At 51.1% G+C, this 27,189-nt stretch overlaps 2 protein-coding genes across 2 annotated transcripts; both read right to left on the reverse strand.

Moving 5' to 3' along the window:
- Nucleotides 1-694: 694 nt before the first annotated feature.
- On the reverse strand, nucleotides 695-16,190 carry LOC127672495 (uroplakin-3b-like protein 1). Its single transcript, XM_052167634.1, has 7 exons — nucleotides 16,081-16,190; nucleotides 6,833-6,894; nucleotides 5,781-5,933; nucleotides 5,388-5,607; nucleotides 4,026-4,102; nucleotides 3,640-3,760; nucleotides 695-794 (listed from the first exon to the last, which is right to left on the reverse strand). Exons 1-7 carry the CDS (start codon nucleotides 16,188-16,190, stop codon nucleotides 695-697), a joined length of 843 nt encoding a protein of 280 aa, XP_052023594.1.
- A 1,209-nt stretch (nucleotides 16,191-17,399) lies between these two features.
- Upk3b (uroplakin 3B) lies at nucleotides 17,400-25,945 on the reverse strand. The gene is made up of 7 exons (XM_052168373.1): nucleotides 25,652-25,945; nucleotides 25,335-25,490; nucleotides 23,873-24,098; nucleotides 22,249-22,328; nucleotides 21,080-21,209; nucleotides 19,317-19,502; nucleotides 17,400-18,027 (listed from the first exon to the last, which is right to left on the reverse strand). The coding sequence occupies exons 1-6, from the start codon at nucleotides 25,731-25,733 to the stop codon at nucleotides 19,343-19,345; spliced, it is 834 nt and encodes a 277-aa protein (XP_052024333.1). The 5' UTR covers nucleotides 25,734-25,945; the 3' UTR covers nucleotides 17,400-18,027; nucleotides 19,317-19,342.
- Between the last annotated feature and the right edge of the window lie 1,244 nt (nucleotides 25,946-27,189).

Below are 27,189 nucleotides of genomic sequence, written 5' to 3' on the forward strand. Positions count from 1 at the left end.
GCCTGTGTTTGCAAACCCAGGTCTAGAGAGACAGGGGAATCCTGGCACTCAGTAGGCAGGGAGCTGAGAGAGTGTGTAAACTCCAGGTTCACTGATAGAGCCTGTCTCAATAAATAAGATGGGGCTGGAGAGATGGCTCACCAGTTAAGGGCACTTGCTGCTCTTGCAGAGGACCCAATCTCAGTTCCCAGAACCCACACAGTAGCTCACAGTTCCAGGAAATCTGACGCCCTCTTCTGGCTTCCTCAAACACCGGGCACACTACACATGCAAACAAAACACGTATGCATATAAGCACTAAATTAAAAGAAAAAACAAGAGCTGGAGAGATGGCTCAGAGCTTAAGAGCTCTTCCAGAGGTGCTGAGTTCAAGTCCCAGCCTTTGCATGGTGGCTCCCAACCATCTGTAATGGGATCTGATGCCCTCTTCTGGTGTGTCTGAAGACAGGGACAGTGTATGCATAAAATAAACACACACACTGAAAAGAACGTCAGAGGTGAGGGAGGGAGATGAACCCAGGTATATGAGAGATAAAGCGCAAAGGCATTCGGGACATTTATTTCTGATAAAGACTGCGTAGTCCAAGCTTTGAACTGAAAACCTTTCCCTGGAGTTCCAGAAGCTTCCGGGTAGCCACCCCCACTCCCGCTCAGGCACAGCACCTTGGCCCCTGGAGAAAGCCCTCGGAAACTCTCAGGAGCTCCGCTCGGCTCGGAGGCTGCCCATGTGGTGCGTGTGATATCGTCGCATGCGCACTTGCTCCTCTGGGCTGGACACGGAAGAGCTCCAGCAGCTTCGGAAGGTTCCGGGAGAGAAAGGGGGAGAGCCGGGTCAGTGAAGGGCCCTAACTCTGTGTCTGCTCCTGTGTGGGTTCCAGGGGCCGACCTGATGCGTGCGGGAGTTTAGAGGAATAACTGAGCTCTCTTTCATGAATACAGTTCGGTCAGCTCAGTTTCCATATCCCTTGTGCAATGGTTTGACGCTCTAGAAAACCACAGCAGAGGTTAAATAAGATCCTTTAAAGTCATTGGGCTGGAGAGATAGCTCAGCGGTTAAGAGCTCTCTTCCAGAGGTCCCGAGTTCAATTCTCAGCTACCACATGGTGGCTCACAACCATCCGTAATGAAATCTGATGCCCTCTTCTGGGGTGTCTGAAGACAGCAACAGCGTTCTTAGATATAAGGATAAATAAGTCTTTAAGCCGGAGCAAGCAGGGCCGACCAGAGCAAGCAGAGGTCCTGAATTCAAAACTCCCAGCAACCACATTATGGCCCACAACCATCAGTACACCTTACAGTGTACTCATATAAATAAATAAATAAATCTTAAAGTTATTAGTATTGTTATTGTGATCACTATTGTTGTTGTTGTTGTTATTATTATTATATGGGGGGGGGGCATGTCAAGGAGCACATGTGGGCCAATGAGATTGTTCAGTGAGTGAAGGTGCTTGCTACCAACCCTGAGGACTTGAGTTCGATCCCTGGGTCCCACATAGTCAAAAGAAAGAACCAATTCCAAAGAGTTGTCCTCTGACTTCCACAAGCATGCTGCGGTGCATGAATGCTGTGGTGTGTGCATTCTATGATGTATGCACGCTGTGGTGCGTGCATGCTGCAGTGCATGAATGCCGTGGTGTGTGCATTCTGTGCGTGCATGCTGCAGTGCATGAATGCCGTGGTGTGTGCATACTGTGGTGTATTATGCATGCTACGGTGCATGAATGCTGTGGTGTATGCATAAATCAAGTGTAACACACAAAAATAAAAACATTACAAATCAGCTGCCCCTTCTGTCCTTTTGTGAGATTTTCTGTTTGTTTTGGTTTTTTGAGACAAGGTCTCATTGGGTAACCTTGGCTGGCTTGGGACTTGCTTTGTAGACCAGGCTGGCCTTGAACTTCATAGGGTCCTGCTGACTCTGCCTCTCCAGTGCTGGGATTCAGGGCCTCTGACATCATGTCTGGCTTTCCCTGTCCCTGTGTAAGTAACTGTACTGAAAAGAATGAAGACATTCATTTTTTTTTTTTAAAGACAGGGTCTTATTTAGCCCAGACGGCCCTTCAACTCCTCATGTGACTGGGGATGGCCTTAAATTATCAATCCTCCTGTCTCTAACCTCTTAAGTGCAGGGATCAATGGCAGTGCCATGCACATCTGTTTTAAGCAGTACTGGGGTGCCTTTATAAAAAAACAAGTACCCTACCAACCCAGCCTCCCCCATCCCAGGGACACTCATGCCCCTCCCTTGGCCTTCCAGAGAGTAAACATGGATCCCAAGAAAATCCCCAGGAATCTCATGGTGGGGGAAAAAAAGGCGGGAGCCTCGTGCTAGCCAGAGAGGACTAGCAGAAGCCAACGATCGCTGGTCAGTGATGGCCGGGCCACACATCCCCCAGGACCGCTCAGCAACACTTAAACCTAAACCTTACGTCACGGCATTGTCAGGATCCTAAAGATAGACTTAGAGAGTCGTTGGGTCTCTCTGTTCCTCTTTCCCACGTGGTCACTTGAATATATCTCCTTTTCCTGCCTTTGACTGTTTTTTTAATTTCTTTTATTCCATTATTTTGAAATGTGTGTGTGTGTGTGTGTGTGTGCGCGCGCGCGCGCGCGCGCGCGCGCGCGCACACATGGGTGTTGAGGCCAGAGGCATTGGATCCCTGTGGCGCTGGAGTTACAGGTAGTTGTGAGTGGTCAGAGAAGGGTGCTGGGAACTGAACTCAGGCTAAGTGTAGCTGATGCTCCTAACCACTGAGCCATCTTTCCAGCCTCTGCTTCTCATCGCTACCTGTTTGCCTAATTAGCTTGTCTAGGATGGGTGGTTGAGCCGGGTTCGTTAGGGCTGCCAGCTTTGACTTTAATAGCTCCAGGAATACCCTCTTAATGCCCTGTCCCACCCTAAACCCAGGGATCCTCTAAACCAGGGGTTCCCAACCTTCCTAATGCGGAGACCCTTTAATTCAATTCCTCATATTGTGACCCCAACCTGAAAATCATTTTCCTTGCTACATCATAACTGTAATTTTGCTAATGTAAACATCTGATACGTAGGCTATCTGATATGTAACCCCTGTGGAAGGGTCATCCACCCTCAAAGGGACCTCGACACACACGTTGTGAACCACTGTTTGAAAGGTTATCATAGCCAAGTCTCCCTTGATTACACTCCATTGCCGGTTCCCAGCAGTGAGACACAGCCCCGGTCATCTGCCTGACACCTCTGCTGGCCCAATACATCCCCACATGCCTGCCCCACCCTCAGAGAGATGCCTCTTCAAATCCCTACAGGCGTGGGGTGTCTTTTCTTCTGGAAGTTTTGTGTCAGCCCCTGGTACTTCAACTCTGCCTAAAATGTCAAAGCAAAAGCCTGTAGTGGGTTCCACTAAAATTCACCTCTCTACCTGCCCCGCCTCGCTGCTGGGAGTGTTTTCTGACTACCTGCTTACAGTTCCAGTTATGGCCGCGAGGGGGCAAGCGGCGACCGCTGGGAAACCAGGCCTTTGATGGGGACCAGGGAGAAGGGCTTTAGTCAACCCCGCCCAGCCTTCAGGGGAACCGACTTCATCAAACGGCGGCAGCAAGAAGCGACCAAGGCTACTGTCGGGAGGCAAGGCAGCCCCAGCCCAGTGCACTCACCAAGCAGATAGGACCAGCACGAGGAAGACTGCAAGCAGGATGGCCAGTAGGATTGATAGGAAGGCAATGATGACCACAGTGCCCTTGCTCTGGGACCCTGGAGCTTCTTGGAATGTCTGGGCTGCACAGGCAAACAGGAAAGAAGCTATTTAACCCAAGAGGGCGCCTTTGGGCAGCTTCCAGATCAACCATCCGACGCTCAAACTGGGACACCTGCGAACCATGAGGGGCAGACTAGGGCAGGGATATTTGCAGAGAGCGGGGTGAGGCTGTGCTTCTTGAGAGGGGGAGACCTATAGGGGGAGACCTACTGTCCCCAGCCCCATGATGTCCCCACCCCCACCCCCACCCCCACACATTATTTCTGAGTTCTTACGTCCCCATACCTTGCTGCAGGTAAATCTCCTTGGACCACATCGTCTCAGCCACGGGGCCCTTGTCACTCATAGCCAGGAACTTCACTCTGAGCGGGAGATGAGTATTGATGGCAGGGACTCCCCATGGTCCTGAAACCCTCAGACTTTGGTGCCTGGAGACCTGTCCTTTGTGACCTATTGAAGCTGTGTGATTCTTTTACAGTAGCCTTCACTTTCATAATTTCTTTCTTTCTTTCTTTTCTTTTTTTGGGGGGTTTGAGGGGGTTGGGGTTTTTTTGTTTGGGTTTTGTTTTTTTTTTTTTCAAGACAGAGTTTCTCTGTGTAGCCCTGGCTGTCCTGGAACTCACTCTGTAGACCAGGCTGGCCTCGAACTCAAAAACCCACCTGCCTCTGCCTCCCAAGTGCTGGGATTAAAGGCGTGCGCCACCACTGCCCCGGCTTAGTCTTTGCTTCCATTAAGCCTCTGTGTGTGTGTGTGTGTATGTGTGTGTGTGTGTGTGTTAGATCACTCGATACAAACATCTAGTGAGGGAAGACAGGAGACCAAGCCTAGTCTCCACCTATGAATGCCTGGTCTGGAGTACCGATAATCCGTTTGCATGGTCAGGACCACTCTTGGCACATGGGCGTTGAGCTGGGGGATTGCTACTTTAAAAAGATGTCAGGAAGCTGGCGAGATGTTCATCAGTTAACAGGACATATTGCAGACATGTAGGATAGCTCAACTCACTCTAGTTCCAAACCCACACACGCGCGCGCACACACACACACACACACACACACACACAAGCAGAACGAACAATATAATAAATCATTTCCCTTTTCTCTCTCTCTTTCTTTCTTTCTTTCTTTCTTTCTTTCTTTCTTTAAGAAAGAAAGAGGGCTCAGTGTTTAAGAGCACTAGGAATTATTGCAAAAGACCCACGTTCGATTCCTAGCATCCACATGGAGACTCACCACCTCCTGTGATAGCACACATGTGGTACACAGACATACATGTAGGCAAAATACCCATATATCTAAAATAATAAAAATAAATATAAAAGAAGAACTATGTAAGGACCTGCCCCAAATCCCCCAGTGAGAGGCTGGGAGTGTACTAGCCTTTCCAGGGACCAGGTTCCATCCCTAGCACTGCGAACATAAATAAGGAAGGGAGGGAGGAAGGGAGGGAGGGAGGGAGGGAGGAAGGGAGGGAGGGAGGGAGGAGAAAGACTAGGGAACCCAGCCATCCCACTTGACCTCAACAAACCACCCTGTAGCTGCCCAGGTCTCTTGTCTGTGCCAGTGGGGGGGTATCCCCCGCCCCCCCCCAACCCCATCCCCACCCCAATCACTGCCCCCCCCGCCCCCCTTGGCTTCCCGGCTCACCTGTAGGGGCCTGGCCCTGGCAATGGAGAGTTACAGCCCTGGGACTCCAAGGAGCAGTTGTTGTCATTCCCAACACGGAGGACGCGGAGCTGCCCGTCAGTCTGGCCGTCCTTGTAGTGTACCCGGCTGGCCCTCAGCGTGAGGTAGTAGCCATTGCGGTCAAAGTTGGCAGGGGCGTGCTTGTCTTCTACCTTCCGTGGGGCGGTGAAGTTCTGGGCGGCTGGGGGTGGCACTGAGGGTCAGCCAGCACGTGGGCAGAACCACATGTCCCATCCTAGTAGGCCTGACAGCCTCTCCTAGCCACATCCGCCAAGGTACCTACTTCCCAGCGCCCCCTTCGACACCCCAGCCCTGCTTGCCCGGTTCACAGAGAGAAAGCAAACACGCGCTCACCATTACTATGAGCCACCACCAGCCAGATGGGGTCTGGGTCAGAGAGGTTGACATTCTCAAATTGGCCCAGGGGTTGCTCCAGCGTGAAGGTGGATTGTGTGAGTCTCCCCTCCAGGGTGGCGCTGAGGAGCTGGGGGGCGTAGTTAATGCTCTCTGGGGAGGGTAGAAAGAGAGGCTGAGTAACGCTGTCCAGCCTCAACCAAAGGGGAGGACTAGACTGTCTCCAAAGCCCAGATCAGTGGGGGAATTAAGAATACACGTTGTCGGGGCTGGAGAGATGGCTCAGTAGTTAAGAGCACTGACTGCTCTTCCAAAGGTCATGAGTTCAAGTCCCAGCAACCACATGGTGGTTTACAACCATCGATCTCATCTCTCTGTAATGAGATCTCACACTCTTTTCTGGAGTGTCTGAAGACAGCTACAGTGTTCTCACATATAATAAATAAACAAATTTAAAAAAAGAAAAGAAAAAAAAAGAATTCACGTTGTCAGCAGGTAGTGTCTGGGAAAAAACCAAAATAAATAAATAAATAGATAAATAAATAAATAAAAACCAAAAAAAGACAAATTCACATTCACATTGTCCATCACATCTCATTAATAACTTAATTAATTATTTCCCCCACCTCTTTGTCTGTCTGTCTGTCTGTCTGTCTGTCTGTCTCTCTCTCTCTCTCTCTCTGTGTGTGTGTGTGTGTGTGTGTGTGTGTGTGTGTGTGTGTGTGTGTGTTGACATACCTATGTATGCCACAGGTCAGAGCACAATTTTCAGGAGTTAGTTCCCCACCGTGTGCATATCCTGGGGCTCCAATTCTGGTCATCCGGCTTGACAGCAAGTGTCATTAGCAGCTGAGCCTTCTTACCAGATCCAAAATTAAGGAATCTTTAGGCGAGATGCCCTGTGGGGAGGGGCTGTGGAGTGGCTAGATCCTGTCTTGAACCCAGTCTACAACCAAGTGAGAGGGTCAGGAGGCACCCAAGCACCAAAGGAAGTGCTCCATCCCACAGAGGGTCCGTATGTGGGGGTACGCCCCACACCCCACCTCACTCACCCAGACCTGTCCCAGGCTGGACACAAGTCACCAGCGACAACAGGGGCGTCAGCAGCAGGGGACTGTGTCAGGTGGAGCCCCATGGCCGGGCTGAGCGTCCGGCTGCTGTCCTTCCTTCAGGTCCGGCAACTGTGCAGCTGCTCAGACGCTGCTACTTTGGGGTGCCCCCTCCTCCCCTAAAACTGGTTGGACAGGTTCAGGGGCTGAGGCTATAGGCTCTGGGGGATTCAGCATCACTAGGGATGGGTCCGAAAAGAACAGACCGACAAGGGAGACAAGTCAGGACACCTGCACCCACTCCAAGAGGGCCTGGGCTGGGAGGGGCCAGGTCTGGAGCAGGCTGTTCGGGTGTGGTCAGCCCCACTAAAGGTCCTGCCTTGCAGTCCTGGGTCCTGGCCACTAGAGCACCTCACAGTCCCCTTGTGAGGGACGGAGTCCCTTCACCTGCTAGACAAGGCACACAGAAGGAAGGTGTCCCTCCGACATCACCCAGGCTGGGCGGCAAAGCTTTACTGTTGGCATTCTCTCTGTCTCTGTCTCTGTATCTCTCTGTCTCTCTCTGTCTCTTTGTCTCTCTGTCTTCTCTCTCTGTTTCTCTCTGTCTCGGTCTCTCTCTGTCTTTCTGTCTCTCTGTCTCTCTGTCCCTCTCTGTCTCTCTGTCCCTCTCTGTCTCTCTGTCTCTCTGTCTCTTTCTCTCTCTCTTGTCTATCTCTCTCTTCAGCCAGAGTCCCTAAACTGCCTTCAAACTCAGGATATAGCCAAGGATGACCCTGAACTCTTGGTGCTCTTTCCTGATTGCTGGGGTTACAGGAGAACTCTGCCACAGCTAGCAAATCAAATCAAAATGATAGGTTGATGATGGATAATAGGCTAATAGATAGATATGTAGTTATAGATAGATGATAAGTAGAAGTGCAGACAGACAGACAGACAGACAGAGGCTTAGATGTAGCTCAATGGTAGAATTCTTTCCTGGCATGTATGTGGCTCTGAGTTCCTTCCCTGGCATCACAAATATATGTGTGTACTTGTTTGTGATATACATACTTTCATACACACACATACACACTCACAGATCACACACACCTACAAAATCTCTCTCTCTCCCTCTTTCTCTCCCCCTCTCTGCCTCAGAAGTTGAAAGAAGTCGTAAGAACTGAAAGTCAGATACAGCGAGTGCTTCACAGGGATAATTCTGGCATTCGGCAGGTGGAGGCAGGGGAATGAGCAGGAATTCACAGTAGCTTCCTAGTCAGCCTGGGCTACAGTACACCCTGTCTAAAAAACAAAGATGGGCTGTGGTGCACACCTTTAATCCCAGCACTTGGGAGGCAGAGGCAGGTGGATCTCTGTGAGTTTAAGGCCAGCCTGGTCTACAAAGTGAGTCCCAGAGTAGCCAGGGCTACACAGAGAAACCGTGTCTAAGGAGTGGGGACCAAAAAACAAAAACCATCAAGGGCTGGAGAGATGGCTTAGCAGATAAGAGCACTGACTGCTCTTCCAGAGGTCCTGAGTTCAAATCCCAGCAACCACTTGGTGGCTCACAACCATCTGTAATGGGATCTGACACCCTGTTTTCTGGTGTGTCTGAAGACAGGTACAGTGTACTCAGGTAAAAGAAAATAAATAAGTAATTTTCAAACAATCAAAACAACAGCAACAAAACAAACAACAAAAATAAAATAAAATAATAAAATAAAATAAAATGGGGAAGGCACTCCTTGCAAAAGCCTGTTCTTGCCCTCCTCTCTAGAACGGGGCAGGGCCAGCCTCATGCCTAATGCAGAGGAGAAGACAGCTCCAGCAGAGACTCTCGCCCTCCCGGGTCCAGGAAGCAGCCCCGCCCGCTCTCTCAGCACTTGGTGAGCTGCTGGCTTCCATTCCACGTCTGGTTCAAGGCACATAATTCATTTATTTCCTTTCCTGCTCCCATCTCCCGCTTCTGCCCACTGCCCGGCTGGCATCCACTCTAGGCAGCTCAGCAGACGCCATTGTAACATCAGTTGCCGAGCAGCAGAACAGATGACCCCAGAACTTAAAGCAACAGACGCCCTTTTCTTATTTCTGTGTCTATTAATTATCTACCTTTGTTCGTGCATAAGTATAATGTGTGTGGGGGGGGCATATGTGTATGTTAAGGTGTTAAGGCATTTGTGTAGTGCTCCTAACTCCCACCTTGGGTTTTTGGGTTTGTTTTGTTTTATTTTGTTTTGTTTTGTTTTATTTGGTTTTTTAGAGACATGGTTTCTCTGTGTAGCTCTGGTTGTCCTGGAACTCACTCTGTAGACCAGGCTGGCCTTGAACTTAGAAATCCGCCTGCCTCTGCCTCCCAGAGTGCTGGGATTAAAGGTGTGAGCCACCACCGCCCAGCAACTCCCACCTTGTTAACCCGGATCTTTCTTGTTTCTGTTTTGGTGTCACACTCCAGGCTAACTGGACCATGAACTTCTGGATGTTTCTTCGGTTCCCCCATTCCCCATTTAAGCCTAGAAGTGCTGGGATTACAGATGTGCACTGCTGTATCTGGCCTTTACATATTTTTTTTACTTAGTGTTTGTGTGTCTGTGTGTGTGTGTGTATTTCTTTCTTTCTTTCTTTCTTTTTTTTTTTTTTTTTTTGGTTTTTTCGAGACAGGATTTCTCTGTATAGCCCTGGATGTCCTGGAACTCACTCTGTAGACCAGGCTAGCCTCCAACTCAGAAATCCGCCTGCCTCTGCCTCCCAAGTGCTGGGATTACAGGCCTGCGCCACCATGCCCGGCCTCTGTGTGTATATTTCTGTGTGTGCTTATCTGTGTGTCTCTGTGTGTCTGTGTATGTGTCTGTGTGTGTCTCTATGTGTCTCTGTGTGTGTGTCTGTGTGTATCTCTGTGTGTCTTTATCTGCGTGTGTCTCTGTGTGTCTATGTCTGTGTGTATCTGTGTATTTGTGTGTGTCTCTATGTGCATGTCTGTGTGTGTCTGTGTATGTGTCTCTGTGTATGTCTGTGTGTGTCTGTCTCTGTGTATGTATCTGTATGTGTCTCTGTGTCTGTGTACAGACTCGCACACACAGTCCACATGCACACACCCACATTGCATGTATGGAGGCACAAGGGGTTCACTCTAGAGTCTGTTCTCTCCCCCCACCAGGCATGGTGGGAGCACCTCAGTTCCTAGCAGTGGGAAGATGCAGGAAGGTTGTTCACATCATGGTGAACCAGGAAGCAGAAAGGGCTCGGGACAGAGAACCTTTGAAGACCCACCTCTAGTGACCTATGTCTGCAGCTAGACCCCACCTCCACTCTATCCCAAATAGTGCCACCAGCTCGGACCACGCACTTCAGCCATGAGCCTGTGGGGGACATTTCAGATTAGACTCCAACACAGTAGCTGACTCTCTCCACTAAACCGAGGGCAAAGGCCAGGCTAGGTTAGTTCCCTCAGTTTCTCCCCGGTGCTGGGTCTCAGATCTCGCAAATAGATTTGTCCAATAACTGATAATGTGGAAACTTCTCTGTTCAGTGTGTTTGACTCAGGCCTGGGACTGCCATTTTTATTTTACAGCATCAGGGAAGTGACCAGAATTCCATGACACCTTCCCTTCTGGGTCCCAGAAGCACCAAGCACCAGTGAGAACCAGTGAGGACAGTGGGTCCCGGATCCCCAAAGAGGCCAAGGAGTTACCAAACCAAGTCCCAGGGAATAGTCTAACCCTTTGACCTTTCTTACTGTGTACCTCCGGGGGTGACTCATAAGGTAGGTGGGGCTCCCCACTTGTTACCTCCTCATACAAGTTAAATAGTTACACTCCCAAGACTTGCCCAACTCTGGACCAAACAAAGACGAGGCTCCATGGCAACCGCCACACCCGCAGTCTCAGGAGGTACACAGCAGAACTGTGTGCCTCCAAGGGTTGACCCAGCTTGCCTCGCACCTGCCAAAGAGAGAGAGCTAAAGGCTTTGTTGGGCCCAGAGAGAAAAAATAACCAAGTATGTGGTGCCCCTTACTCGAAGCCTTTGTCAAGTGGGCAATGTTCCCTGACCTCACTCAGATCTTGAGTCTTTCTACTACAAGATGGTTCAAACCCTGCCAGTTGTACTGTGTGTCTCTCATGACGAGCAGGCCCAGGAGAGCTTCCTGCATCCACCACCAAAACTAGAAAGTGCTTTCTCATTAGGCTCAGCAGGAAACATCTACACCTACAACCCACAGTGAGGGGCTGGGGGCGTGGCTCAGTGGTAGAGCCCTGCCTAGAATTCCCTAGTGAGGGCTGGGGGCGTGGCTCAGTGGTAGAGCCCCTGCCTAGAATCCCCCAGTGAGGGGCTGGGGGCGTGGCTCAGTGGTAGAACTCCTGCCTAGAATCCCCCAGGGAGGAGCTGGGGGCGTGGCTCAGTAGTAGAGGCCCTGCCTAGAATCTCCCATTGATGGGTATGAGAGAGTAACTTTGGGTTCCCTCTCCAGTGTGCCAAATATAATCAAAAGCTATAAAACAACAACAACAAGGGGCTGGAGAGATGGCTCAGTGGGTAAGAACACTAACTGCTCTTCCGAAGGTCCTGAGTTCAAATCCCAGCAACCACATGGTGGCTCACAACCATTTGTAATGAAATCAGATGCCCTCTTCTGGTGTGTCAGAAGACAGCTACAGTGTACTTACATATAACAATAAATAAATAAATAAATCTTAAAAAACAACAACAACAACAAAATAAATAAAGAAAAATCTAGGCATGATGGCACAGACTTGAAATCTCATCTCTCCCAGGTTGAGGCCTTCTTGGACTACATGGGAAATTCCAGTTTAGCCTAAGGCGTGATGATTTAGAGATGGCTCACCAGTTAAGAGTACTTATTGCTTTTATAGAGGATCCAGGTTCAATTCCTAGCACCCAAGTGATGGTTCACAACCATCTCTAATTCCAGGGGATCCAATGCTCGACTCTGCAGGCACCAGGTATGATGTGGCACACAGATACATTCAGACACAACATTCATTAAAAAAAAAAGTCTCTTTAAAAATTTAATGTGGTAGTGGCACATGCTTTTAATCCCAGCACTTGAGAGGCAGAGATAGGTGGATCTCTGTGAGTCTGAGACCCAGCCTGGTCTACAGAGCAAGTCGCAGGACAGCCAGGGCTACACAGAGAAACCCTGTCTTGGAAAACCACTAAAGCGGGGCCCTGTTTTGTCATCTCATACTTACACCTATAAATCACAGGAGTCTGCGACAGGAGAATTGACTCTAGTTCGAAGTCAGCCTGGGCTATTGAGCTACAGAGGACTGGAAGTAGGGCCAAGTTGTTCCCTTCAAAGCTTGCACCAGGGAACTGCTTCCTCTGGTGAAGTCTCACCTCCTACAAATCCCACAACTTCTCTAACAGAGTCACCGGACTGAGTTGGGAACATTTCATTTTCAAACCATTAACAGGCTCTGTGATTCAAAGTTTCTCTGAAGTCGTGGGGCCCTCTGTACTGAAACTTGAGTGGCTCGAAACTGAAATGTTGCCAGAGGACAGAGGGTGGAGCCTAAGTCTGACTGGTCACCCAGGAGCACCCTAGGAGCAGCCAGGTTGGGTGCACCCTGGGAAACACTGATTCCCAAGGAGCAGTGCAACCCACCTTCTTAACTTATGTCTTTCTGCTTCTTATCAAATGCTTAATTAATTAATTAATTAATTAATTTTTTGCAAAGCTGAGGACTGAACTCAGGGACTCTGCCACTGAGCCACGCCCCCAGCCCCTCCCTGGGGGATTCTAGACAGGGGCTCTACCACTGAGCCACACCCCCAGCCCCTCACTGGGGGATTCCAAGTAAGAGCTGTGCTTCTGAGCACACCCTAGCCCTTCATTTGTAGATTCTAGCCAGATGTTCTCTGTTAAACCATGCCTTTACCCCAAAAGGTGATGGACTAAAACAAACAACACGACAACAACATTCAGCTTCCACTGTAGCCCAGGCTAGCCTCAGACTCTTGCCTCAGCCTCCCAAGTGCTGAGATTATGAACATGAGCCTTCAAGCCCAGCTTGCTTTCCTCTTTTATTAATTCTTCTATTAGTCTTCTTTAATCTAAGCAGCCCCACCACACATGGAAGATTTCACATCTTGCCCAAATACTTGGGGTAGCTTCAGGCCTTGTCCCAGGCTCTCTCGCCTACCTAGATTACTCTTGTTTGTTTGTTTTCAAATTTTTGTTGGAGCTGGAGAGATGGCTCAGCGGTTAAGAGCACCGACTGCTCTTCTAGAGGCTCCGAGTTCAACTCCCAGCAACCACATGGTGGCTCACAACCATCTGTGATGAGATCTGACGCCCTCTTCTGGGGTGTCTGGAGATAGAGACATAAAACAAATAAATAAATCTTAGCCGGGCAGTGGTGGCGCATGCCTTTAATCCCGGCACTTGGGAGACAGAGGCAGGCAGATTTCTGAGTTCGAGGACAGCCTGGTCTACAGAGTGAGTTCCGGGACAGCCAGGGGGAAAAAGAAGATTTTTGTTTGCTTTTTACTCTGTCCGTGTCCGTGTCGGGGGCTGTGGGCGTCTATGTGTGCCTATGTGCAGGGGCCCTTGGAGGCCAGAGACGTCGGATTATCACGGAGCTGGAGTTACAGTTGTCAGCCACTACATGTGGGTTTGGGGATGGAACTCAGACCCTCTGCGAGAGCAGAGGGCGCTCTTAACAGCTGACCTCAGACCCCAGGCTCACTTTCTGGACACCTCGCTGGCTGAGCTCCTCACAGAAGCAGCAATGACCCCTCACCCCCTCCTCTCCTCCTTCAACCCTCCCTAAAAATCCCCGGCTCCGGCTCCGGCTTGGGTGGTGCCACCTCCAGGAAGCCTCTTTGTGCCCCGTCCGTCCGCCATGCTGGGTCACGTGCCTCCCTTGCGGTCCCACTGCGGCTCATGGTGACTGTTCCTAGCACTGGACTTTCTAAGCTACTTCCAACCATGTCTAGTCCGGGGCGCGGGGCTCAGGAAAAGGTGTCAGAGACGTCTGGAGCACAGTCCCCTCCGCGTTCCTCCCAAGGGCTCCTCCGCTGACTCCATGGCTTAGGAATGGAGACACAGGCGGGGTTCCAGGCACAGGGACTGAGGGGGCCGAGCCCCGTGGCTCTGTGAAATACGTTGAGGAACTTGCTTTATTTTCATCGAGGAGCTTGGGGGAGAGGGGTGGAGAGGGAAAGGGAGAGGCCGGCGTGATTAATGGGCATTCCTCGCGGTCCCTGATTGGACCGGAGGCAAGCAGAAGACTGGTTGTCAGGGCAACGCATTCTTTTCTTTCTCCTGGGTCCTCTGGCCTGGGTCACTCAAGAGGAATGGCGTTTCGGGAGGCCAAGAGTGCAGGATGAGACACCAAAGGGCGCCGGGCATCTTCTGGGTTGAATGTTCACCTCTCAGAGGGGAAACTGAGGCCAGGAGAGATGGGCAGAGCAAATGAGGCATAGAGAGATGGCGTGGGTTCCTGTCTTGCTCCCAAGGCTCTCCACAGGACTCAGAGACATATAGGCTGGGACGAGCGGGGTGGGGGGGCTGTGGAAGGGAGGTGCAGGGTCGGGGATGGGGCTCAGGAGCTCTGGCTTTTCTAACTAACCCTGTCTGACCTCTGACCTCTAAACCTCTACAGCACACATTCATGTGCCTTTCTTTCTTTCTTTCTTTCTTTCTTTCTTTCTTTCTTTCTTTCTTTCTTTCTTTCTTTCTTTCTTTCTTTCTTTCTTTCTTTCTTTCTTTCTTTCTTTCTTTCTTTCTTTCTTTCTTCTTTCCTTCAACGGGGTTTTATTCTACAGCCCAGGCTGACCTAAAATTTGAAATAATCTCTCTCTTTAACCTCCCCGATGCCAGAATGCAGTAAAAATATAAACACGTCTTCAAAAGCAGCTTTAGATTTATTATCTCATTCTATGAGAATGGTGCGTTTTACCTGAATGTACGCATGCGCACCGTGTGTGCACCAGGTGCCTAGGGAGGGAGGTCAGGAGAAGGCATCAGAGGCCCCGGAACTGGGGTTAGAGATGCATGTGAGTCACTCTGCGGGTGCTAGGAGTCAAATCGGGGTCCTTTGGAGCGGCCGGTTTTCTCATCCACTGAGGTATTTTCTCTCCAGTCCCTAAGACAGCTTTTATTGCATTTTTATCATGTGTGTGCTGGAGGGCGGGGCTGTGCACATGCCTAGCATGTGTGTGCAGGTCAGAGGACTACTTTTAGGAGTTGGTTCTCTATTTCCCCAGGTAGGTTCTGGGGGGCTGGATGTGTTTCCCCAGGACGCAGCAGCAAGGGCCTTTTCGGGCGAGGAGAGAAGGAGGGAGGAAATTGCCTGAGGTCTGTTCCCACCCTGTGTTCTAACAGCTCTGCTCTGCTGACAGATGAGTCACGGTGCAGTCACCGCCGCCCCCTCCCCGCCTCCCCCACCCCCATCCTGGATGTTTTTCCTTTTTCACAAAGAACTTGTTTTTGACTGATGAACCATGAGTTTATGGGCCAGTGGGTGGCATGGCATTTCCTTATATGGGTTCCCTGAGGAGCAGTTAATAAAATGTTCTTGGCACTAGGGGCATAGCTCAGTAGTAAAGTACCTGCCTAGAATCAATCCCCCAGTGAGAAACTGAAGGTGTTGCTCAGTGGTTAGAGCCTCTGCCTAGAATCCCCCCCCCCCCAGTAAAGGGCTGGGGATGTGGCTCAGCGGAAGAGCATTTGCCTAGCATGTAGGGGGACCCCGAGTATAGCCCCCAGCAGCACAGTAGAATAATAATAAATAGATAAAGTTCTTCCCACTGGGTGTGGTGGCTAATACTTGTAATCCTAACACTTGGGAGGTGGAGGCAGGAAAATCACAGGTTGGCAGCCAGCCTGGGTTACATAGCAGGACCCTGTCTCAAGAAGAGAACAAAATTAAGTGATCCACACCTTTAATCCCAGCATTCAAGAGGCAAGGGCATTTAGGGATCTCTGAGTTGAAAGCTAGCCTGGTCTACATAGTGAGTTCCAGGCCAGCCAGGGCTACATAGTAAGACATTGTCCCGCTATGTCCAAATAAAGTCAAACACCTCTTTAGAACCTGGTTGGTGCTAGAGACTCATCCCAAGATGTCTAGTGTTCTTGTTGTGTGGAACTCTGGGGCAAAATGTCCCATCAGGGTGGATGGCACCACCGGATTCTTTGACACCTCAACCAGCATAGCCCAGGGCAGGCGGTGGACAATGTGCGGCTTCCGACAATGGCCTCCAGATGGCCTGAAACTGGAATCTATCGCATGAGACATTAGGAATTTACCAACACCCTTGTACCACCCCGCCGGCTGCTGTTAAATCAACGCTCTCACGGCTGACGCGGGCTGCCAGTACTGCGGACCTCCATCTCTGCAGCCTCTCGGACAGGCCCATGTTTTCCTTTGGTATTTAGTTCATCCCTCTATGTCATCCCACTGTGGTGTCTGAGTCCTGGCAGCATCACCTTCATGAAACTTGAACAATGACTAAAAACAAGTCTCTGGACTGCAGCGCCGGCTCAGCGGTCAGGAGCACTGAGTGCTCTTGCAGAGGACGCTGGTTCAATTCCCGGTACCCACACAGTGGCTCACAACTGTCCGTAAACCCAGTTCCAGCGAAGCACCTCCTCTTCTGACCTCTGTGGGCAGCAATGCATGCACCTACACGCAGGCAAAACACTCACACACACAAAACAAATCTTTTTTAAGAAACACCTTTTTTTTTTTTTAAGAAGGCTGCGTTATTTCTATTGGGGTGGGGAGGAGACGTCCCCAGGCACATGTCCTGCATATCTGTCACTCTAGAAGTTAAGGAGGGAGCATGGAGAGTTCAAGACCTAGGTTTTTGTTTTTGTTTTTTGTGTTTTTTTTTGGTTTTTTTTTTTTTTTTTTTTTTTTTTTGGATTTTTCGAGACAGGGTTTCTCTGTATAGCCCTGGCTATCCTGGAACTCACTTTGTAGACCAGGCTGGCCTTGAACTCAGAAATCCGCCTGCCTCTGCCTCCCAGAGTGCTGGGATTACAGGCGTGTGCCACCACCGCCCGGCAGAGTTCAAGACCTAGTGAGCTAACACATCAGTATCCTGTCTCAACACACACACACACAAACAAGCACTTACGGATGTGTCCCCTCCAGAACTCCCTTTTCTGGGAATCTGCTAGAACTCTCCCTGGTTTTTGGTGTATAAAGATCTCCAGTCTCGTGTGTGTGTGTGTGTGTGTGTGTGTGTGTGCGTGTGTGCGTTTAATTTTGTGTTTTTGAGGCAGAGCCTCAGACCGTATATGTTAGAATGATCTTGCACACTCCGGATTGGTCAGCTTCCCAAGCCATCTCCAGAGTGGTGGCCTCAAAAACCACAGTAACTTTTTAAAAATATCACAGTAGTTCTCCAGCCTCAGGGCCTCAACTGACACCCCCCCCCCCCTTGCTTCCACTCTCCCCCGCCACTCTCCCTCTAACCCCCATCCTATCCCTCCCTCCACCCTGCATGCACAACCTAGCCTGCCTTCTCCCATTTTCTTTCTAGTCTCTACTTTGTAGAGATTGCAAAAGCACACTTGCGCCCCCGTGTGGTAATGGCGGCAACTACCACAGACTGCAAAAGTACAGCAAGGCACAAGGCGCCAGGCTCAGAGTCTAGCTGATCCTTGAGCCCTGAGAGACTTTATTCACACACCTTCAAAGTGAAAGTCGGTTACTTATCATGTATTGGCAGGTGAGGGGATGCAGAGGATGCGGGGTGGGGTGGGGAGCACGCGAGCCTTATTTTTGGAGAGGTCAGAGTCAGAAGACAACTTGCCAGAGCCGGTTCTCTCCTCCCACGTGGGAACAACTCCTTATCAGCTGACTCGATGGCATCTCACAGGCCAGCTATTCATCTTTTAACTCAGCAAATACCAACGGTCCATGGAAACAGGGCCGGGTGCAGGGACAAGCTGGGGGGAGGGGGGCGGATCTCTCGCCCAACCCTAGGGGAGGCTAGCCCCCTCCTGGTCCACAGGGCCCTGGGCTCGCATCTGGCCCAATTCCAAAAGTTGCCCCTCACAGTGTTTCTCTGGCCACTGGAGCATTTGGCTGGGTGCAGCTTCTGTCCACACCTCCAGGGGTCACCCGGATGCTGGGGGTTCGCGTGGATGATGGGGACTAGGACTCAGAGGCAGAGGTTCATTGACTTGATAAAGATCTGCGGCTGAGGCCTGTGCGCGAGGGAGAGTCGCTGTGGCCGCTCGATCCTGAAACGTGAGCAGGCTTCTGTTATCCCAAAAGCACGAACTGGCGGCAATCAAGGGACCCATAAGAGGCAGCGCCAGAGCGCCAACCACCACATGCTCCTGTCGTGGAGCTAGCCTGAGCAACACTCCTGCCGTAGGAACATTCATTAACTTCGGAAGAGCTTGATCAGACAAGCCCCGTGGGACATGGGGTAGGGTGGCTAAACAGTCCGGACAGGCAAGTCAATGTGCCACAAGGTCGCCATTAAAGAGAACTTGGTAGCTCTGCGGGCTTGGCCCGGATGAGCCAGAAATACATTCTTCCCTGACTCCTGAGAGGACAGGAATGCAAATGGAGCAGAAAACCAGAGTGCATGCGCAGGGCGCCCCCGCGTGGTGATGGCAGGAACCACTGGCTTCGTCCTAGAGCTCTTTTCCTTTGATCTTTGTGTGTATTGTGGGTCTCAAAGAGTCCGCTACAGTCACTGAATGTGACCCTAAGGTCAGTTTGAGGGCATGGCATCTCCCCAACAGATCCCACGTCTGGACAGGTGTCAGTCTGCGATTCAAAGCAAGGCAGAGTCCTCCAAAGTCACAACCAGCTTTGCCCGAGGCCGTGTCTGACACCATGTGGTACTTATGTCGTACTTATGTCGTACTTATGTGGTACTTATGGTCGGTACCTAATCAATGATGCTGAACGGGCAGTGAAGTGCGCAGAAGTATCTCTCCGTGTGCACAGGGGCTGGGATAGGTAGCCGAACTATCGCTACCAATTACACTCTCTAACTGGTCCACTGGTGAGACCCATCCTCTGAAAGAGCGAGGGGACAACAGTGGTATTTCTGCAATTGCACCCCATCTCTGGTTGCTGGGTCGGACAAAAGGTGGCCAGAGCCTCCTACGCATCGTGATGGGCCCAACCTACTAACTGCCCAACAAGGCTGCCTCCTGGGTTGTGTGTTTTTGTTTTGTTTTGATTTGTTTGAGGCAGGCCCTTGTTATACAGCCCATACTAGCCTAGAGCACTCGACCCTCCTACCTCAACCCCCCCTAAGTGCGGGAATCACAGCCTTGTGTCGCCTGTCTACTCCCGGGTTCTCTGAACTCTGGCTAAGGTGAGGATGAAGCGGCCACCTCTTCTAGGCTTACATGAAGGAGGTTAGGTAAACTCAAGGCTGACCCTGACCATCTGCAAACGCACTTACAGAGTGAGGGACAGAACCAGAGCAGACGATACAACAGCCAGGCAGATAGAAGACCCCCACCCCCATCCCCGGACCTGTGTACCCCGCTCTCTGGCCCCTCACCCGAGGCCCAAGCCCCAGAGACCAGGCTACGGGCTGAGACTGGGCAGGGGGTCCAGGCCAGGCTCGCAGCCCACCGGCAGTGTGGCGGCCTCGCTGGGGGGGATGTGGTGAGTCAGGTAACGTTTTCCCATGAAGGAGCCAATCCGCAGCTGCTCAGGGGCTTCCTCAGGCCACCACAGGCTGGAGCTGCAGGAGAGAAAAGAGAAAGGAAAGGCACATTACATCCCTAACCAGAGGCCGCCATGTTAGAGCTGCGTCCCTTCCCAGAATACTCTCACCTCAGCCTGTCCCCTCACCTGGCCTCCTTTTTTTTTTTTTTTTTTTTTGGATTTGGATTTGGTTTTTCGAGACAGGGTTTCTCTGTGTAGCCGTGGCTGTCCTGGAACTCCCTCTGTAAACCAGGCTGGCCTCGAACTCAGAAATCCGCCTGCCTCTGCCTCCCAGAGTGCTGGGATTACAGGCGTGCACCACTACCGCCTGGTCTGGCCTCCTTTTTATTTGGTACGTGAAATAGGTAGTGCATAGGTGTATGGGTACAGGTGTGTGTGTGTGTGTGTGTTTGTATGTATGTATATGTGTATATGTGTGTACATGTACGTGTATGTTTGTATGTATATGTGTATATGTGTGTATATGTATATGTGTGTACATGTACGTGTATGTTTGTATGTATATGTGTATATGTGTGTATATGTATATGTGTGTATATGTACGTGTGTGTTTGTATGTATATGTGTATATGTGTGTATATGTATATGTGTGTACATGTACGTGTGTGTGTTTGTATGTATATGTGTGTATATGTATGTGTGTACATGTACGTGTGTGTGTATCTGTATGTATATGTGTGTACATGTACGTGTGTGTGTGTATCTGTATGTATATGTGTATATGTGTGTATATGTATATGTGTGTACGTGGGGGGGCACACACACGTGCCTGTGTGGAGACCAGGGGTTGAGTTGGGTGTCATCCTCTGTCACTATACCTTACTTCTAAGGAAAAAAAATTATCTGTGTGTGAGGTTGTCACGGTGTGTGCAGGGAGGACATAGGACGATGGGCAGGAGACAGTTCCCTCCTTCCACCATGTGGGTCCCTGCCATCAAACTCAGGTCGTCAGTCTTGGTGGCTAGAGTCTTTACCCACTACCCACTGAGCCATCCTGCCAACCCTTTCTTACCTTTTTGAGACAGGATCTTTAATTGAAAACTTTTTTTTTTTTTTTTTTTTTTTTTTTTTGTCTTTCAAGACAGGGTTTCTCTGTGTAGCCCTGGCTGTCCTGAAACTCACTCTGCAGACCAGGCTGGCCTCGAACTCAGAAATCTGCCTGCCTCTGCCTCCCAAGAGCTGAGATTAAAGGCGTGTGCCACCACTGCCTGGCTAACTGAAACCGTTATTGACCGGCTGACCACAGACTCTAGGGATTCCTCCTAGAGAGGGCTGCATGAGTCAGACACACACAACCACATCTGGATTGTGTTGAGTGCTGGGGATTCAAGCTCGGGTCCTTGTCTGTGCAGGGAGCACTTTACTTCCTAAACTGTCCCCCCCAGAGCCCCCCCAAGCGCCCTCCCCCCAGCCCGGGGGAAGAATCCTAGCCCTGTCTTCCGACAAGCTACTGTAGTATCTCCTGCCCCCGAGGTGACAGAGGCAGAGTGGCATCAGCCGGCTCAGAACTGCAGTACTCTCGGGAGAAGCTTTCGGGATCTAGGGATCCAGGCAGGGAAGAGGCGCGGCAGGGTGTCGCCCGCCATCACTTACAAACGCGTGGTGGAGGCTGCCAGGAAGGCCAGGAGCAGAAGGCCAGCCAGGGTAGAAAGGATGGACGTTATGACGATCATGCAGCCGCTCCGACGACCCGGCCACGTGTCAATGGAGCTGGGGTCCTTTCCTGCACACGTAGGAACCATTCAGAGGTTGTCTATCCACCCCAAGGCTGACGGTCGCTTGTCATTCAAGCTCAGCGTTCTCCAAGGCTTGGCTGCCCCACGACCCCAGAGAGCCTCCTGAGCCAGCCACCCTGCCTTGCCCATGTCCACCCGCCTGGACCAGCCATTGCTGCTTCTTCTACACTGGACCCACCGTCTAGACCATCCCTCCAGGCCCCTACCACAGGCCCTCACACGCCAGGCAGACATCAGGGTTCACCTTGTCACCATCTTGCTCCCTACAGCCTGGAATTGAAGGCCTTTGGATGACAGTCATCTGTCACCTTACCTAATTACCTTGGTAGCCTGACTCTGATGCAAGTGCCACCCCCAACATGGCCTCTGGGGATGCTTGGGTCCTTCTCCCTGCACACGGTAGAGGGGACCTGGGGCTGAATGAGGCTGGGGCTGGGCACCCAAGCAAGGCTTGATAGCCGTCAAGATGGAATAGGTCAGGCAAACCTGTAATCTGTTACTTGGGAGGATGGGGCAGGGAATCTCAAATTACAGGTCATCCTGGGCTACAGGGGAGATTCAAAGTTAGCTTGGTCAACATAGCCCCTATCTCAATATGTAAAGTTTTAAAAAGAGGCCTGGGGTTATAGTTCTGTGTAGAGCCCCTGCCTAGAATCCCTGAGGGAGGGCCTAGAATCCCCCAGGGAGGGGCTGGGGGCGTGGCTCAGTGGTAGAGGCCCTGCCTAGAATCCCTCAGGGAGGGGCTGGGGGCGTGGCTCAGTGGTAGAGCCCCTGCCTAGAATCCCCCAGGGAGGGGCTGGGGGTGTGGCTCAGTGGTAGAGACCCTGCCTAGAATCCCCCAGGGAGGGGGTACAGCGATGGATTGGTGTGGTACAGTACTTCCCTGATGTGCATAAGACCCAACACCTAGTACTAAGGAAAAAAGTTTGGTGCCATTGTGATGTGGCTGACCCAGGTCCCACCCACCCTTCAGCAAGAGTCTCGGGTCTGAGTTGAGTCAGTCTTAGATCCGTCACCCAGCAGTACCTCGGTGGAGATGAATGGGATTGGACCACTTCGTCTCGGCCTTGGGTGGGGCGCCAGCATCCATCACAAGGAACTTCACACTGAAGAGACAGGAAAGCAATGGGGACAAGAGTGAGACTCAGATGTCTTAAGTGGGCGTGGCGGCACAGGCCTGATATCCTAGGTACTCCTTAGGGTGTGGGAAGAGAACTGTAAGTTCAGTGGCTGCCTGGCGACTTTGTGAGACCTTGTCTCAAAATCAAAGGTAAAAGTGTTGAGGATATAGCTCAGAGGGAGAGGCCCTGCCTAGAATCCCCCAGGGAGGAGCTGGGGGTGTGGCTCAGTGGGAGAGCCCCTGCCTAGAATCCCCCAGGGAGGGGCTGGGGGCGTGGCTCAGTGGTAGAGCACCTGCCTAGAATCCCCCAGGGAGGAACTGGGGGCGTGGTTCAGTGGTAGAGCCCCTGCCTAGAATCCCCCAGGGAGGGGCTGGGGGGGCATGGCTCATTGGTAGAGCCCCTGCCTAGAAGGCACAAACTCTTGGGCTCAATACCAGCAAAACAATAGAAGTTCAGGTCTATGGAGTTTGTAAGGCCAGATATTTTGAGAAGAGAGTGGGCTTTAAATTATGAGCCCTGGCAAAGACAGGTGGGTGGGGTTCAGGGTGTGGTCAGGGCCTGTTGGGAGCCCTGAGAGCCTGGAGAGCAGGGAGGGAAGACTTGGTTGGCACTGTGCTATCTCTCAGGGGTGGGAGCGCTGGGAAGAGAACTGACCGATGGAGGGAAGCCAGCACTAGTGGCTGATGGGAAGGGGGCGGGGCAGAACAGCTGTGAGGAAGATGCTGTTGCCAGCAGGGATAAGGAGCCTGGGGAGATCTCACCCTGCAGTCTGCGCTCCCGGTATGGCGTCTCTGAGAGCACCTGGGCTCGTCATGCCGTGATGGACACTGAGGAGAACCTTGTTTGAATTCTAGCACAGCAGGCCTTGCTTTCTTCATCTGCACTAAGGATTGGGAATTCTGTCAGATCTGCTTGAGACTAGTTAGAACACATCTAAAAAAGACTCTCTGGGTTGTGTTGCTGTTGTTTGGTTGGTTGTTTTTTGTCTGTTTTTTTTTTTTTTTGAGATAATTGTCTCATGTAGCCCAGGCTAGCCTCGAATTCAATATGCAGCTGAGTATAACCTGTACTCCTGGGTTTCCTGTTGTCTCACCTCTTGAGTGCTGGGATTACAGGCCTGCACACTACTCTTGGTTTGTATGGTGCTGGGATGGAACCGAGGGCTTCATAGGCGTAGACTAAACACCTTCCAACTGAGCTACAACCCCAGCCAGCCGATCTTTTGTTTTAACAAGGTCTTAAGCAGTCGCTTGTCTCAAACTCACTACGTACCTGCAGCTGGCCTTGAACTCAATGATCCTTCTACCTCTGTCCCCAGAGCGCTGACTGGACACACTATGATCAACTTAATGAAAGGTGTTTTTGATAGCCTCACTATGCAAAGAAAGGAAACTCCAGCTAAGAAGGGGGTGGAGCTATAGCTGTCCATCATTCAGAAGAAGAGGGCAGGGTCTGAATCTTAGTCCAGGAAGTCCCACCTCCCTCCCTGAAGACACCCAATCCCAGAGCAGGGGCTCCTCACAACCCACCTGTAAGGGCCCTGGCCGGGAAGGGGAGCATTGCAATAGGGTCGCTGGTTACAGCCGAAGTCATTGCCCACCCGAAGCACAGCGACACCTCCACTGCCACCGGTCAGGTCCTCACATGGCAGCTGATCCAGGGACAGGGGTAATGTCATATAGTAGCCGTCAGTCAGCAGCTGTGGGAAGGTCGGGATCTTAGCAGCGGTCTGTGGGTTCTCAAAGTCCCTGGAGGCTGGAGGAAAAAGGGACAGATGGAGCAAGAGCAAGGGGCCAGGGCAGTGGCTGTGTTAAGTATATTAATAAGCTGAATGGTGTGATGGCTCCGTGGTTAAAGGCGCTTTCAGCCAAATCTGACGACCTGGGTTTGATCCCAGGACCCACATGATGGAAGGAGAGAACTGACTCCCTCAAGCGGTCCTCTGAATTGCGTCAGGACCGCTACATACAATAAATAACAAATGCAAAACGAGTATTTTAAAGGAATAGAGAGCAGAGGTCCGTTTCCGTCCCAGGAAGCGATATGCAGAGGGCTTGGCCTGATTATCCCAGGTGATATAATGAGACTAGCTTAGGGCAGCGGTTCTCAAGATGTGGGTCACGACCCCCTACTGGGGAAGGGGCTCCAATAATCCAGGGTTGTATATGAGATATTTACATTGCAATTCATAGTGGTAGCAAAATTACAGTTATGAAGTAGCAATGAAATAGTTTTGTGGTTGGGGGAGTCACCAAGAACTGTACTAAAGGGTGTCAGCATTAGGAAGGTTGAGAAGCACTGTCTGAAAATGACCAGTGTCTCAAAAGACAAGCTGTGATTTAACACTCAGTGTGGAAGAAGAAAAAAAAAAAAAAAAACGCCGGGCGGCGGTGGCGCACGCCTGTAATCCCAGCACTCTGGGAGGCAGAGGCAGGCGGATTTCTGAGTTTGAGGTCTACAGAATGAGTTCCAGGACAGTCAGGGCTATACAGAGAAACCCTGTCTCAAAAACAAAAAACAAAACAAAAACCCACTCAGGGCGGTAGAGTATCGCCTAGCAATGCATAAACCCTGGCCTCTATACCCGGTACCACATGAACTGGGCATGGCTGTGCATGCTAACCGTCCCAAAGACTGGAAGGCAGAGGCAGCAGGCTCAGAAGTTTAAGGCCTTCTGGGCTACAGGAGACCCTGCCTCATAAGAGGAGAGAGAGAGAGAGAGAGAGAGAGGGAGGGAGGGAGGGAGAGGAGAGAGAGAGAGAGAGAGAGAGAGAGAGAGAGAGAGAGAGAGAGAGAGAGAGAGAAAAGGAGGAGGAAGAGGAGGCAGTCCCTGTTGACCCCAGACGACTGGTTTTGCCCACCCTGGCCAGTCTACAGCCCTGAGCCCCACATCCAGAGACGAGTCAATATAGCCATCCACCCAGAACCTCGGGTATTTGCTCTCAGCCCGTGGTGCCCTCACCCCAAGACCCCAAGTCCCTCAGCACGCACCGTTGCTAAAAGCCACCACTAGCCAGATGGTGTCATTAGCTGAGACGTACTCATCAAAGACGCACCGGGGCTGCTCGAGGGAGAACGTAGTGGCTGTGACCTTCCCTCCCAGGCCCCAGGCTGTTATCTGCGGCGTGTAGGGGATCAGGTCTATAGCTGTGGAGGACAAAGGTGAGAATGAGATAAGCGGGGTAGGTAGTTCTGTGGAGCTCCCCCTCCCTTCCCCGACTTCTCCCAGTCCAGGAGGTGAAATGGGTTCCCAGAACCCCAGGACCTCAGGTTTGGTTAAGGGCGTCCATTGAAGGAGTTCCACTCACCTAGACTTGGGCTCTGGGGGAGCCACGTAAGTACCAGGAGAAGCAGGGACCGAGGGCGAGGCTGCCTCCGCGGGAGCGCCATGACTGCCACGGCGCTTGATCAGGCCTCACCAGGCTTAGGGGCTGGTCCTGTCTCACCCCACCTCCAGCCTCTGGCCTCCAGTGGCTGGTCACTTGGACTGCCGGGAGAACAGGAAAGACCTGAACCTATGCCTTCACCCCTCCCTGCTCCCAGCCCACCCCAGGGAGGGGCACAGAAGGGCTCCTGCACAGGGGCTCTACTCCAGAACTAAGGGAAAGAAGCCATTTAGGGTCAGCCTTCGCGTGATCCCCCAGTCACCCCACCCCTAAATTGTGGTACCACCTTACCGCCTGGCCCTGGGAGGGAGACTCCCCTCCTGTCTCTGGACCCAGAACCACATGCCTAGGATTCCTGAACTCTGGGTGCCAGGAGCCACCCTCTGGCCATCCATCCTTATCCAGGAAGTGAGGAGAGAGGAGAGCCTGTATGGTAGGCTGGCCCCAACCCGGTTCTGTCTCAAAACATCTCCCAGACACTGCCTGCCCTCCATGTAACCTGTGCCCCGAGGAGGCCAGAACAGCCTTTGATAACTGACAAACATTTTGTTTATGCAAACCCTCTGAGTCTTAGTCTATGTCATTTTAAGTTTGTTTGTCTGTTTTTGAGACAGGTTCTCAGGCTGGCCTCACTATGTAACAGAAGATGACTTTTGAACTCTTTTTCTTTTTTTCTTTTTAAAGTTTTATTTATTTTACGTATATGAGTATACTGTAGCTATCTTCAGACACACCAGAAAAGGGCATTGAATCCCATTACAGATGGTTGTGAGCCACCATGGGGTTCAATGTGGGATTTGAACTCAGGACCTCTGGAAGAACAGTCAGTGCTCTTAACTGCTGAGCATCTCTACAGCCTCCCCTTTTCTTTTCTTTTTTCTTTCTTTTCTTTCTTTTTTCTTTCTTTCTTTCTTTCTTTCTTTCTTTTTTTTTTTTTTTTTTTGTCTTTTTGAGACAGGGTTTATCTGTATAACCCTGGCTGTCCTGAAACTTACTCTGTAGATCAGGCTGGCCTTGAACTCAGATACACCTGCTTCTGCTTCCCAAATGTTGAGATAAAAGGCATGTGCCTCCACTGCCTGGCAGTCTTTGAACACTTTTTTTTTTTTTTTTTTTTTTTTTTTGGTTTTTTGGATTTGGTTTTTTCGAGACAGGGTTTCTCTGTATAGCCCTGGCTGTCCTGGAACTCACTCTGTAGACCAGGCTGGCCTCAAACTCAGAAATCCACCTGCCTCTGCCTCCCCTAGTGCTGGGATTACAGGCGTGTGCCACCACCGCCCGGCATCTTTGAACTCTTGATGCCCCTGCCTTCGCCTGCCAAGTGCTGAGATTCCAGATGGGCACTGCTACCTTCTGTAAGCAACCTGGCAACCAAGTCATATACAGCCTTCACTATATATATATTTCTTTATATATGTAACTCATATACACTGCTATACATAGGCCAGTGACTCTACATG

Source organism: Apodemus sylvaticus, chromosome 22 (assembly GCF_947179515.1).
Source record: "Apodemus sylvaticus chromosome 22, mApoSyl1.1, whole genome shotgun sequence".
NCBI classification, from domain to species: domain Eukaryota; kingdom Metazoa; phylum Chordata; class Mammalia; order Rodentia; family Muridae; genus Apodemus; species Apodemus sylvaticus.